This window comes from Danio rerio, chromosome 2 (genome assembly GCF_049306965.1).
Source record: "Danio rerio strain Tuebingen ecotype United States chromosome 2, GRCz12tu, whole genome shotgun sequence".
Lineage (NCBI taxonomy): Eukaryota > Metazoa > Chordata > Actinopteri > Cypriniformes > Danionidae > Danio > Danio rerio.
Window position 1 is genome coordinate 23547710 of NC_133177.1, and position 12863 is coordinate 23560572.

At 37.2% G+C, this 12863-nt stretch overlaps 1 protein-coding gene and 1 long non-coding RNA gene across 16 annotated transcripts in view; one reads left to right on the top strand and one right to left on the bottom strand.

Annotated features, from left to right (window-relative positions):
- agla (amylo-alpha-1, 6-glucosidase, 4-alpha-glucanotransferase a) overlaps positions 1–12863 on the top strand; it is a 54861-nt gene that overhangs the window by 35405 nt on the left and 6593 nt on the right. For 14 of the 15 annotated variants that reach the window (XM_073920035.1, XM_009298483.5, XM_073920046.1 and 11 more), the window contains 9 exons: positions 2113–2243; positions 4053–4189; positions 4281–4414; positions 7529–7704; positions 7911–8013; positions 8884–9109; positions 10609–10720; positions 11026–11161; positions 11289–11401. In XM_073920035.1, coding sequence (XP_073776136.1) covers positions 2113–2243; positions 4053–4189; positions 4281–4414; positions 7529–7704; positions 7911–8013; positions 8884–9109; positions 10609–10720; positions 11026–11161; positions 11289–11401 — 1268 coding nt within the window. Of the gene's footprint in view, positions 1–241; positions 2244–4052; positions 4190–4280; positions 4415–7528; positions 7705–7910; positions 8014–8883; positions 9110–10608; positions 10721–11025; positions 11162–11288; positions 11402–12863 lie in introns of those variants that run through there. The other variant, XR_012388746.1, reaches the window with a different exon arrangement.
- LOC141378040 (uncharacterized) lies at positions 7628–9875 on the bottom strand. The gene is made up of 2 exons (XR_012391400.1): positions 8724–9875; positions 7628–8609 (listed from the first exon to the last, which is right to left on the bottom strand). It is a non-coding gene; the product is annotated as an uncharacterized lncRNA (long non-coding RNA).

The window sequence follows — 12863 nt, forward strand, 5'->3', positions numbered from 1 at the left end:
AAAGTTTTTAAATACAATTTGTCACCTTGGAATTATAAGGGATTATATTGAGATATTGATCTTTAAAGTTTTTGCATTCCATAGCAAAACGTATGTGTGTAACATTTGTTTTTAAATAAAAAGTATTAAAATGTAAACAACTTATACAAAAAATTGCATAATGTAAATACGTTTTTATTTAATGAGAATGTCAATAACTCAATTTAGACAAAAATGTCAGATTGAATCTTATAATTCTAAGGTGACAAATTGTTAAGAGGGTCTAAAGCATTGCACAAATACACACACACACACACAAACCTGCTAACTGCCTACTGATTATACATGATATTTTAAATAGGGTGTGTTGTGATGAACACATCAAAATAATCTATTCATACTTCTCATAGTGTACCAAAATTGGCATCAGATTGGCATGATAATTGCAGTTCCCATCCACATTCTTTTAATTCTCTTGCTTTTCTTCTAATTTGTAAGTCATAAATCAAGACATAAGTCGAGACACATTTGACCGCATGTTAAACCTAGGTGGAAATGGAGACTAGTCTCATCAGACCACTAGTGATTGGAAAACTAGGCTGTAGAATTAAGAATTTTCTTTTAAAGGCTGGTCCACTACGATATCATGTTTTAAACTTTAGTTGATGTGTAATGTAGCTGTGTGAACAAAAACAACATCTCTGAATGTGAAAAGCTCAAAGTTCAATGCAAAGGGAGACCTTGGTTTTTACAGAGTTAGCTTAGCAAAGCCTACAATGAACGAATGTTGGGGACTACAAAAAATACTTCTGGCCCTTGTGAGATCACAAAGGTTCGTTTACCGCGCGCACACACTGCGCAGCTAAGGGCCTTTGCCAGAGGCGCTGTAACGTTAAAGCAGAGATAGAACTAAAATGCATCCAAACGCTGCTGTTTCCACAGAGCTTCGTCTGTTTCTGTATTTGGGCTTCTAAAGGACACAGCACAAAAACAGAAGTGCTTGCAGTTCAATATTAATTATGTTCCAGAGAATTATAAAATGCATGGCAAGCATAATTTGACAAAACAGCTTCCAGAATCTCTCCCAGTTCAGTGTTGGATTTGGTTAAAATCTCCTCAAAGCAGAAGCTGTGAACTACAACCTGTAAGTGTTTTAATTTGTTAAAATTGATCATGACATATACTATGTCTAGCTTTAATGGTAAGCAGTAGCAAGATGTAAACAATGGCTAATGCTGTTTTGCACTGTAAACGATTTATCTACAAATTCATATTCATCAGTCAAACTGCTATAAACACCCACACACACACACACACACACACACTCTCTCTTAATGTGTGTGCGCGACTTTGCATTGTTTCTCTTTAGGCAGCTTTTCCATGCGTTTCACATGTCGGATAATTAAGTCGCAAAAGATATGTGGATGATTCATATTACTTACACCTGCATATCCCGGATATATGTGAAAGGCGTCGTGTAACGCGTTGAGTTAGAAAAAAAAAACAGGATAGCTCACTTAACTCGTAGCTGCAGAAAAATAAATAAAGGCTCACACAAGACTCATCCCCCATATTGTGCTTTATTCTTCTGTCATATCTTACAGAAAATAACTTACTCCGAGCATCAGAGAAAAAGAAAGTCCCGCGCACATGCGCTTGTTACAGAAAGTTCACACTTTCACGCACACACACAGTTACACGCAATAGCGATGTCTCTTAAAGGAGCCGCACCCCATTTTCACTCGTTACAGACACTTGTCAGATTTTATTTTATAGAGCAGGCAGGAGGTTGACTGGCTGTTTACTCAGCAGAAAAGCATGTGCTTGTACGTGCGTGACGTGGAGCCAATCCGCGAATTGCAGCACATTATGAAGATGACCAATCAGAGTGACTTAAGGGCGGGCCTTTCGGAGGAACTATGAAATATATCAGTTGTTTTCATGTTAACTGAGTAGCTGTGTATAATCAAAGTGAGATAAATGAAAAAATAACATGATTTCCTTCAAGTGAAACATGAGCACACATTGCTTTGCATCTTATATACACAACCAAGCCATAAAAATACATTCTGGACCACCCCTTTAAAAAGCTTTTTTTGTTGTTGTTGTTTGTTTGTTTCTTCTCTGCACCAGGATTATGTCTAAGTTGACTCTGGCCGATATGAATCTTCTGCTGTTTCGTTGTGATTCAGAGGAAAAAGAAGATGGAGGCGGCTGCTACAACATCCCCGGCTGGACACCACTTAAATACGGTGGTTTACAAGGTACAAATGCAACTTGTATTTTAGGCACAGCTCCAGACACTAAGTATGTGGCTGCATTTTGTTTACCTAGTTTTGACTGTCATGCACATCATGTCAGGGAACATTCAAAAGGTAGAGGTCGTTCTTGCAGAACTCCAAACACTAATGATGAATCCCAGAATATCCCCATAGTGTTTCATTATAAACAGACATTTTAAATGGTTTCGTTGGTTCAGCGTGACTAATAATCACACTACGTAATCATCTTACAGAGGGATTTTTTTTTCAAACACTCGGCTAAAATTATGAAGTAATTTTGGAGTACAAATATGTAATTATCAGTGTCATTATAGCCTGATTAAACCGATTTTGATTTTTAAACAAATTTACCGTCCGCTACACCCCTGCTTCTGTGTAGTAAAGGCTGCTCCATCTAAAGGCACTGACTGAAGATTTAATAGAACCAGCTTCACAGACAAAATTTGCATGAAAATTGCCTTTGATAAATCTTCCAGCCCAAACCTGTGGTTATTAGGTTCTGTAAATAGTTAAGATTTTTACAGATAGCAATTTTCTAGGTGCTAGTACTGGGAAATTTTGCCCTGATTTTAGAATATTTAGGGGCTGATAGTTCCTTTTTATATGGTTTTTCTAATAATCGCTAACATTTTGCACTTTGCATATGCTTTCTCCGTGCCGTGCGTTTTTAACTACCTCCTGCGCCCAGCATTGTTGATTGTTGCAGAGGCAGGGTTTTCATTGAGGTGACAGCAGTGTTTGTGTTGTCAAGATTACTACAGAGACTTTTAAAGCTGGAAGAGAAACTAGTGGTCACTATTTCAAGTTATTCAGAGTTGTATGACTTTACAAATCTTGAATATCACAATATTATTAAATATTACAATTATAACAATATCAACAGCTACACTCATGCACAATATGCAGCTGATTCAGTAGTTGCCTAGTAATGTAAAAAGCAAACCATGCTTTTTTTCTTTGCAACAAAAAAGGCATTGTGTGGCGTGCTTGCGTTTTTGGAACGTAAAAAGTAGGGATGTCCCGACCATGTTTTTTACCCTCGAGTCCGAGTCATTTGATTTTGAGTATCTACCGATACCGAAACCCGATACGATCCGATACTTCTATAATGCACAACGAAATAATAAAGAAGAGTGAAGAAAAAGATCCAGAATGTTCCTTATTTTTTTATTTAATACACCTTATTTTAACATTCAACAACTCTGTTAACAAACAGAGCACTTCTGTGAGGTAGCTTGAACAATCAAGTAATAAATAACATCAATTCTTTAGTTTTGGACTTTAGTGCAAAACAAACAGCAACTCAGCTTAAAATACCCAGCAGGCAGTCCCAAGTTTACATATCCCATAGTTTGCTATGGCAATGTTTTCGTCATCAACATTAAATTACCAGACATACACACAGACATACTTGCACTTTCCGCTTTAAGCTGCTTCCATGTTCTACTTTGCCGGCATTTATCCAATAGCATCTCTGCAACAAAGTAATGTCATGCCAGATGCGTTGCTGTTTCTGTGTGTAGTTAAGAAAGAGGTCTAACTCTGTGCCACCGCAAAACTATAAATGTGTCCAAATGTAATGAGAAAATATAATATACATATTTGAGTCCTGATCAAGAGGTAACATCTGATTCCGATCAAGTCTGAAACCTCTAGATCGGACCCGATTTCCGATCATTTGATCGGATCTGGACTTCCCTAGTAAAAAGCATGTTCTATGTGATCGTCCATTTACAGTGTTTGAGTTTTAGGCCTTAGAACGCTTTAACTGTTGTCATTTCACCCACACAGGTCTGTTGTCAGTGATGGCAGAGATTCGACCCAAAAATGATCTTGGCCACCCGTTCTGTGACAACCTAAGGCAAGGGGATTGGATGATAGATTATGTGAGCAATAGATTGGTGTCTCGCGGGGGCCCGCTGGCTGAGGTGAATGATTCAAGTGCTCAAAATACAGTATGTCTTGGATAATCTCTCTAAATTCTAAACCCTAGTTGTTTAATTTGTAACTTGTATTTAGGTGGGTCAGTGGTTTCAGGCTATGTTTGCTTACTTGAAGCACATTCCCCGCTACCTCATTCCCTGTTACTTTGATGCCATCCTGGTTGGGGCCTTCACCACTGCCCTTGATGCCACTTTCAGACAGATGTCAAGGTCAGTTTCTAAAGAAGACTGAGACACGGAGCATTCTGGTGCTTGCCAGTCTTGTCGACATATTTTATCTGGCTGTATTATTATTGGAATTAGGATGATTTAGCCAAAAAAAAAAAAACTTTGTTTATTATATTTTATTTTCAATTATCAGCAAAAAAATGTGGGTTTGTTTTTACATTTAAAGGCAATAGTGCTAGAAACTAGACAGTTAATTATATTTTTTTCATCACGCTGCTTTTAATTATTAGAACATAGCAAACACTAACTAAACCATAGGTGTCAAAGTCAATTCCTAGAGGGCCGCAGCTCTGCACAGTTTTGCTCCATCCCTAATCAAACACAGCTGATCTAAATAATCGAGGTGTTCAAAAGAATCTTGAAGACCTTAATTTGTTGCATCAGTTGTGTTTGATTAGGGTTGGAGCAAAACTGCCGAGCTGCGGCCCTCCAGGAATTGACGTTGACACCTATGAACTAAACTATTAGTGAAAATTTCACAAAATCAAAACATGCTTTATCTCTTGGAAATCCCCATTTTATTATGCAGATGTAAGTTTATGTTCATGAACTGTTGCTGTTGATAATGTATACAGTGTGTACTGTTTTTTTTGTGTACAGTATACAGTAATTGTAAAAAGCTAAAAAATAAAATAAATTAGGAACAACATTTTTTATATTTTGACTGTTTGAGTTGGAATTCAAAGTAGCCACTACACTTACATAGTATTTACATCACATGACCCAAAGGTAAAACTGCACACATCTCACTATCATGGTAAAACGTTTTAATATGGTTTCTCTGGTATTATTCTATATGGGATTTGTTTTGGGGGAAAAAATTATCTAGTGAAGCAAAATTTATTATAATAAAATTTTTTATTAAATTTTTGCTTAATAACAAAAATACTGTAAATTTACTGAAAAAAATTATAGAAGTGTTTGCATAGTACTTAACATTATCAAATTGTATTGAAGCTCGATTAACGTTTTATACAAATTTATATTGCATTAATTATATTTTATTCAGTATATTTTATCATACAGCTTTTTTTTTCTTTTTTCACCCATCCTCACACTAATTAAGCAATTAAATAATTCCTGCATTAAAGGGCTCCCTTAGCTGGCAGCTAGCTCTCTGCACCTCTCATATTGTCGCCCACTGAAGCTAAGCAGGGCTTTGCCCAGTCAGTACCTCCCTAAAGTGGTGGCGCTCAACCTGCAGGCTGTGTGGGTTCTAAGGCCCCAGTATAGTGAAGGGGACTCTATACTGATCAGTGAGCACTGTCTTTCAGATGACTGTCTGTGGTCGTTAAAAGTCCAAGAATGTCCTTCAAAAAAGATTTAACCCGGCATCCTGGCCAAATTTGCCCACTAGCCTCTATCCATCATGGCCTCCTAACCATCCCCATATCATAATTGGTTTCATCACTCTGTCTCCTCTCCACCAATCAGCTGCTGTGTGGTGTGCGGTTTAGCGCAATATCGCTTGCGTCGCGTCATCCAGGTGGATGCTGCACACTGGTGGTGGATAAGGAGATTCCCCCCAATATGTAAATCTCTTTGAGTGTCTAGAAAAGTGCTATATAAATGTAAATGTTAGATGTACAAGATGCAAGGTAAGTCTTTGGTGCCTCCAGAATCCAGTTTCAGCTCAAAATACCCATCGGATTATTTATTAGAAAAGGTTTTTTTAATCCCAGTGTCTTTGCAAATCCTGTTCTATGGTTTATACACATCACTACAGAGACATGTTAATACGTGCCTGTTGAACAAATTGGTGACCGGAGAAAACAACACTCTTAAGTCACTTTGCAGTGGGCCTCAAAATTGCTGGGATTTAAATCCTATTTTAAATCACTCCAATATGACAGTGAACACACTATACCTACACAGAGTAGGCTCCCTATTTTACCCCGGTATCCAGTATTACCGTGCATAATAAAACAATTATGATGTAAGGCTCAGACAGCGTCACCAAACTGTTGGCTTGTGCCTAAACCATTCAGAAACTGAATACCGTACTGTATATGCGACCTTAGGTTCGCTGTCACTTGTTTGTCTTGTTCGTATTAGAGATCTGCGCGGGACGCTTTCTCATTCACACACACACACACACACACACACACACACACACACACACACACACACACACATGCACACACACAATCATGCACGCACGCACACACACACACACACACACACACAGAGATGCACAGCACCACGCTCTCTCTCTCTCTCTCTCTCTCTCTCATTCACACACACACACACACAGCATTCACGCGGATGTGCGCGTGCTTGCCCACTCGGGAGTGATATTGTTAGATCAGCTGCCGCTCCCTTTCAAATTACACCAAAGTAACCGACCACTCCCGCGATTTATTCAGAAATTTATTTACGCACCAGAAGAAATCTGGTCTGCTCTCGCAGTACAGCAGCAGGAATGCAGACATCTAGTTCGTATTTACCACGTCTCCCTTCTCGGAAATACTGCCAAACTGCAGGTCAATTGTTGCGCGACTCGCCACCTCACCCTCTCTCTCTCTCTCTCTCCTCCACACTGTGACGCTTTCGCCTTTGTAAAGGATAAGGGATATTTGATATTTAATACTTGTCTATTTAAGTGCATTGTTTTTTATGACGGTATAACGGTATTTAAACTGACACAGTTGCTATTTTTAGATCTTGCGATATACCATATTACTGTATTACCGGCCATGCCTAACACACAGTTCTGTCCAAACAGCATCAAAAGTTGATTATGCATCATAGGTGCCCTTTAAATTATTTTTAGCTGATTGGCTCTCCCCGTGTATCCAGTCAATCGATATTTATCTTATTTAGCAATGTTATTTACACCTTTCACAATGAAGTGTAGCTTAGTACTGTGTGCTTTGTAAATGTTCATTACCCTTTCTCTACCCCAGCACTACCTGTCTAGATTTCCTGTGGGCTTCTACATGTTTTTCTATTTGCGTAATACTAAGCATGTTTTAGCAGTTAGCATGTTTTGAGAGTGCCCATCATTGTATTTAGTAAAAACAAAAGCTCAAAGTTCTGATTCAAGAGATTTCAGTAAACTGTTTTTAAGTTGCCCTTATTATGTTCTTGTTTTAGTTTTGTGCAAGATGGCTCATCTTTTGTCAAGTTGCTGGCTCTGGGATCAGTCCAGATGTGTGGTGTTGGACGTTTCCCAGCTCTTCCACCTCTCTCGCCAGCCCTAAGCGACGTGCCTTACCGGGTCAATGAAATCACTAAGGAAAAGGAGCAGTGCTGTGTCTCTATGGCGGCAGGTGATTTTATAATGACCCAAATGCTATAAAAAAATATGTCACGATTAAGTTGCACAGGTCACCAGGGTAAATGAATTATTGACTGCTGCTGGCTGAATAGCCAAAGTATGTAGGCTGCTGACTCAAGATTGTAGTTTTAAATCTAGGTACAGTATTTAATAACTATATTGTTGTTTTGTGGTCTTGATTATTTGTTCATTTCGTAGGCCTGCCGCATTTCTCCGCCGGAATTTTCCGTTGTTGGGGCAGGGATACCTTCATTGCCCTGCGAGGACTACTACTGGTCACCGGCCGTCACCTTGAGGCCAGGTACTCAATTACATTAATTACTGTAATAATAATAATAAGTAAAGACTGATGTTGAACAGGTGTAAAAATGTAGGCACCTTACAGTTTGCTTCTGAGTCAGGCTTCAGTTTCACATATGATTTTTAAAGTCTATCTTTTTTCAGCAGTGTACTGTAGACGAACACATTTTAACCAGGTGTAGGTGTAAATTCAGCATATTATAACTTGCAGACAGATATCCAAAGATGTGTTTTACTTGCAATTTTTCATACAATGGAGGTCCAAGGTTTAGAAACAAGCTCTTTATAGTGTTCTCTGTGTTTTTCATTGGTTAAATGTTTGAAAAAAAAATGGATCAATGTGTTCATTTATAACAGAACTGAATTATGAAACAAATTATGATAACAAATAAAGAAAATGTAAAGGCATTACAGAAACAAGCATATTACAGGTTTACTACTGACACCCGCAGCATGCTTGATTTATTACTTAAAATTTTCTGTCCAAAATCATTTGAGAAAGATTTGTAATGTTGGTTAAAGAGATAGTTGACCAAAAATGAATTTCCTGGTCAATGTACTTGCTTTGAAGTGGTTCTAAACTCTTGTGAATTTCTTCTGTTGAGCACAATGCAAGATATTCTGATGAATGTTTGGAAAAAAACAACAACTATTGACATCCATAGTAGGAACAAAAATACTATGAAAGTCAATGGCTGTTTTTTCCTTCACAACATTCTTCAGTATTCCTTCCCCTGTGTTCAACAGAAGTAAGAAACTCAAACAGGCTTGAAACAAGTGGAGAAGGGGAGATTTTTCTAACTCTCCCTTTAAATGTTTTAATGAGCTTTTCTTCTTGGTTCTTTCTGTTCCTCGTGGTCTTGATTTACAGGAACATCATCTTGGCCTTTGCTGGCACATTGAGACATGGCTTGATCCCCAACCTGCTGGGTGAGGGGGTAGGGGCCCGCTTTAATTGTCGTGATGCAGTGTGGTGGTGGCTACAGTGCATTCAGGACTACTGTACCATGGTGCCCAATGGTACTGACATCCTTCAGTGCCCTGTGTCCCGAATGTACCCCACTGATGACTCGAAGCCCCTGACAGCTGGCACTGTGGTGAGCACATGTTCTTAACCAGTAACTTTATCTCATTCTCCAATAAAAAATACACATTCTTTAATGTAGTAAACCGACTAAGATCTTAATACTGCTGATTTATTTTTGTTCTATAGAAAAATTATTTTGAAAACTTTTCTGTGGATATGAGGGAACGGTTTACTTTGAAAACTGAATTGATTAACTGAATAATATTGACGTAAACAAATAATAAAAATAATGAATAATAAAACATAAACAAATACAGAGGACAACAGATTTTTTTATTTTTTTAAAAACTGAACTGCAGAAACACCTTCAAATAACATTAATGAAAAATCTTTATTTTAATAAATTGTTTACAACTTGCTGTTCTGAAGGTTTTTTTTCTAAATCACACATCTGATGCATTTGACTACGTCATTTGGAGGCAACAGTCCAAATCCTTGTGGGTTTAATGGACTGTCTGTCTAAAGAAAATATAGTGGAAATCATTATATATTCATTATAAATTAAGACAAAATTACAAAATTATCATCTTTCTTTTTCTAATATTTCCCACTTACTGTTTAATAGTATATTTTTTCAACAAATTTTTAAACAGAAATTCTTGTCTTTGCCATGAAGACACTACATTTTTTAAAATTTGTTTTCCTTTAAATATAGCAATATATTAGTATTCAGCCTAAAGGACAATTTAAAGATTTAACTAGGTTAACTAGGTAGGTTAGATTAATCCGGCAAGTCATTGGATGACAGCAGTACAGTATGTTATGTAGTCAATCTGAAAAAAAAAAACATCTTAGGGGCTATTAATATTAACTTTAGCATTTTTTTAAATGTATAATCCGGCTAAACTAAAATAAATAATAATAATAATAAAAACAATAGAAAATACTGTTCAGTAAAACAATCTCTTGCTCTGTTAAACATCGCATTGAAATGCATTCATTCATTCACTTTCTTTTCGGCTTAGTCCCTTTATTAATCTGGGCTCACCACAGCAGAATGAACCGCCAACTTTTCCAGCTTATGTTTTATTCAGCAGATGCCCTTCAGCTGCAACCCATCATTGGGAAACATTCATACACACTCATTTACACACATACACTACGGTGAATTTAGCTTACCCAGTTCCCCTATAGCGCATGTCTTTGGACTTGTGTGGGAAACCGGAGCATGTGGAGGAAACCCATGCCGACACACTCCACACAGAAACGCCCAGCTGAGGCTCGAACCAGCAACCTTCTTCCTGTGAGACGAATGTGCTACCCACTGCACCACCGTGCAGCCCACATCCCATTATAATGTACTTGAAAAACAATGTAATAAAATTTCACAGAAGGGCTGTATAAAGTGTCACTTTTGATGATTTAATGTTGCCCTGTTAAAAACAAGCGTTGATTTAATTCAATTATAGGTATAATAGACTATATAATGCATTCAGAACATACTTAATAAAATGTTGCTTTGACTTATTCATATGTTGTATTTAATGTTTTGTTTTGGTGATGCCACAGGATCAGCTACTGTATGAGGTTATTCATGAGGCCATGGAGCGCCACATACAGGGTATAGAGTTCAGAGAGAGCAATGCCGGACCACAGATTGATCGTAACATGAGAGACGAAGGTACAGTAAAGCCTTTTTAATAGTACATTTAGGTTTTCAGTCCTGATTTGAGCACACATTTTGCTTTTGTTTTGGGGCTGTTAAAGCAGAAATTAAAGCTATTGTTGTCTACTTTTGCACTCATTCGTTTCAAAAGCTATTTTATCAAAAGAATCCCATGCATACACAGCTAGCCATGCACACTCCTCTCAGAGAAATTGGTCAGAAGAGGACAATAAGTTTTCAATAAAGCACCAGTAGTTAATTGGAGTTCATGAGTGATTGTTACCAGCTGTAAATTTTGCCTTTCTTATGCTCTTTCTTAGGTTTCAATATAGAGGCCAAGGTGAACCCTGACACTGGCTTTGTGTATGGTGGAAATCGGTTCAACTGTGGGACCTGGATGGACAAAATGGGAGAGAGTGAGAGGGCCCGCAACAAAGGGATACCGGCTACACCCAGGCATGTGCTAAAACCAGATATATCCTATTTATAAATTATACAACTCCATCAATTAGAAAATCTTTCTGTTTTCATTTTCTCTGTTTGTTCCTATGATTATTTACGACTGTTTTGTACATCTGTGCAGAGATGGATCAGCGGTGGAAATTGTGGGTCTGTGCAAATCTACCTTACGCTGGCTGGTGGAGCTCCATAAAAAAGGGCTCTTTCCTTATAATACTGTGAAAATACAGAGAGACGGTGAGATGATCCGAATGCAAGTCTTCATAACATTAAATCTGTTCCAAAGCTGAGTGAGCTGCCTATTTTGCCAGCATGTTAAGGCATCATCAGTCACATTCTCAGTGTACAGGCTGTTTAAGAAGGTAGAAAGTAAAGTGATGCTGTCTTTTACCAACAAAAAAAGTCAATGATAGCAGGCAAGTTAAATGGATTGTATTCAGTGTAGAGAAGAATACATAATATTTATGTTCTGTTTATATTGGTGAGATTTAAAATCACTAACAGAGTAATCATTTGAAAGAATTCTGAAATATATAATTCTGCATTAAATGTAGACAACAAGGCTACTCGTTAAGCTTTGAATTTTAAATGTCCATCTAAAATCTTGACCTCTGATCTGCTTTTTAGCCGATTCCTTTTGGAACTGTTCCATTTATTATTATTGTTTCAAAGTATTTTTTTTCCAGAAATGGGTTTCAGAACTTGGTGTGATAAAATGGCTACCTATAGACTTTTCAAAATGTAAATGGCTTGTAACGCCCCACTACCTACAAAAAAAATTATTTATAGTAATATAGTAAAAATAATTATTAGTAATTTTTCCTTTTTTTCCTTTTATTATTTTTAAGTTTTTGTAAATTTCAGTTGTGGATAGTTGATATTTATTTAGGGGCCATTCACATATTGCATTTTTTGCATGGTCAATTTGTTTTTTCAAATATATAATTGTGGCAAGATTGTGAAAATAACGAGCAAAGCGGTTGCAACATTCATGGGATGTGACACTCACTTTTTCCTGGTGCGCCTACAGTGCAGCGAATTGAAAACATCGAAACTTTTCTGAATGCCGCAAACGCATTTAATATCATATGACATTAACCAATGAATCAGTTTTATACTTTGCTGTGTTATACACATTTCAGTGATAAAGGCAAACTAATTACCTCAGACAAAAGGAGAGCACACAAACACTGAAGTGCTTTTAAATTTTCTCTCTAAAACTTGAATCAGAGCAACATCCGTTTGTCAGTGGTGGCTCTTCGGAGAGTGCACCTGATGATTTGCAACACCATTAAAATTATATATAGTCTTTAATCTGTAGCAAATGTGTTTGGGAAAAAAATTCCGAGCCTGAAGACTGCAACATAAAAATACTCAGAGTAATAGCGACATCCTACTTGCAGATATAAATGATTTTCACATATTCTGCCTTTATTGCTGAATTAATGCTTATTGACCTGTTCTCTGTCATACTAAGGCCATTCAGTAAGGCCTATTCAGTGCTGCTTGCAGCTATATATATATTTTTTTTGTACTTTGCTGTGGGACCACATCTAATGATATAAAAAAGTATATAAAATAATAATTTATAAGTAATATACTTTAGTCTAACCTATTTTGACCCTCCTTTATCTGAACACACTGTTTAAACTGTCCAATACAGGATTGTCAGCACAGCATAATTTTTTTGTGTCAGTCT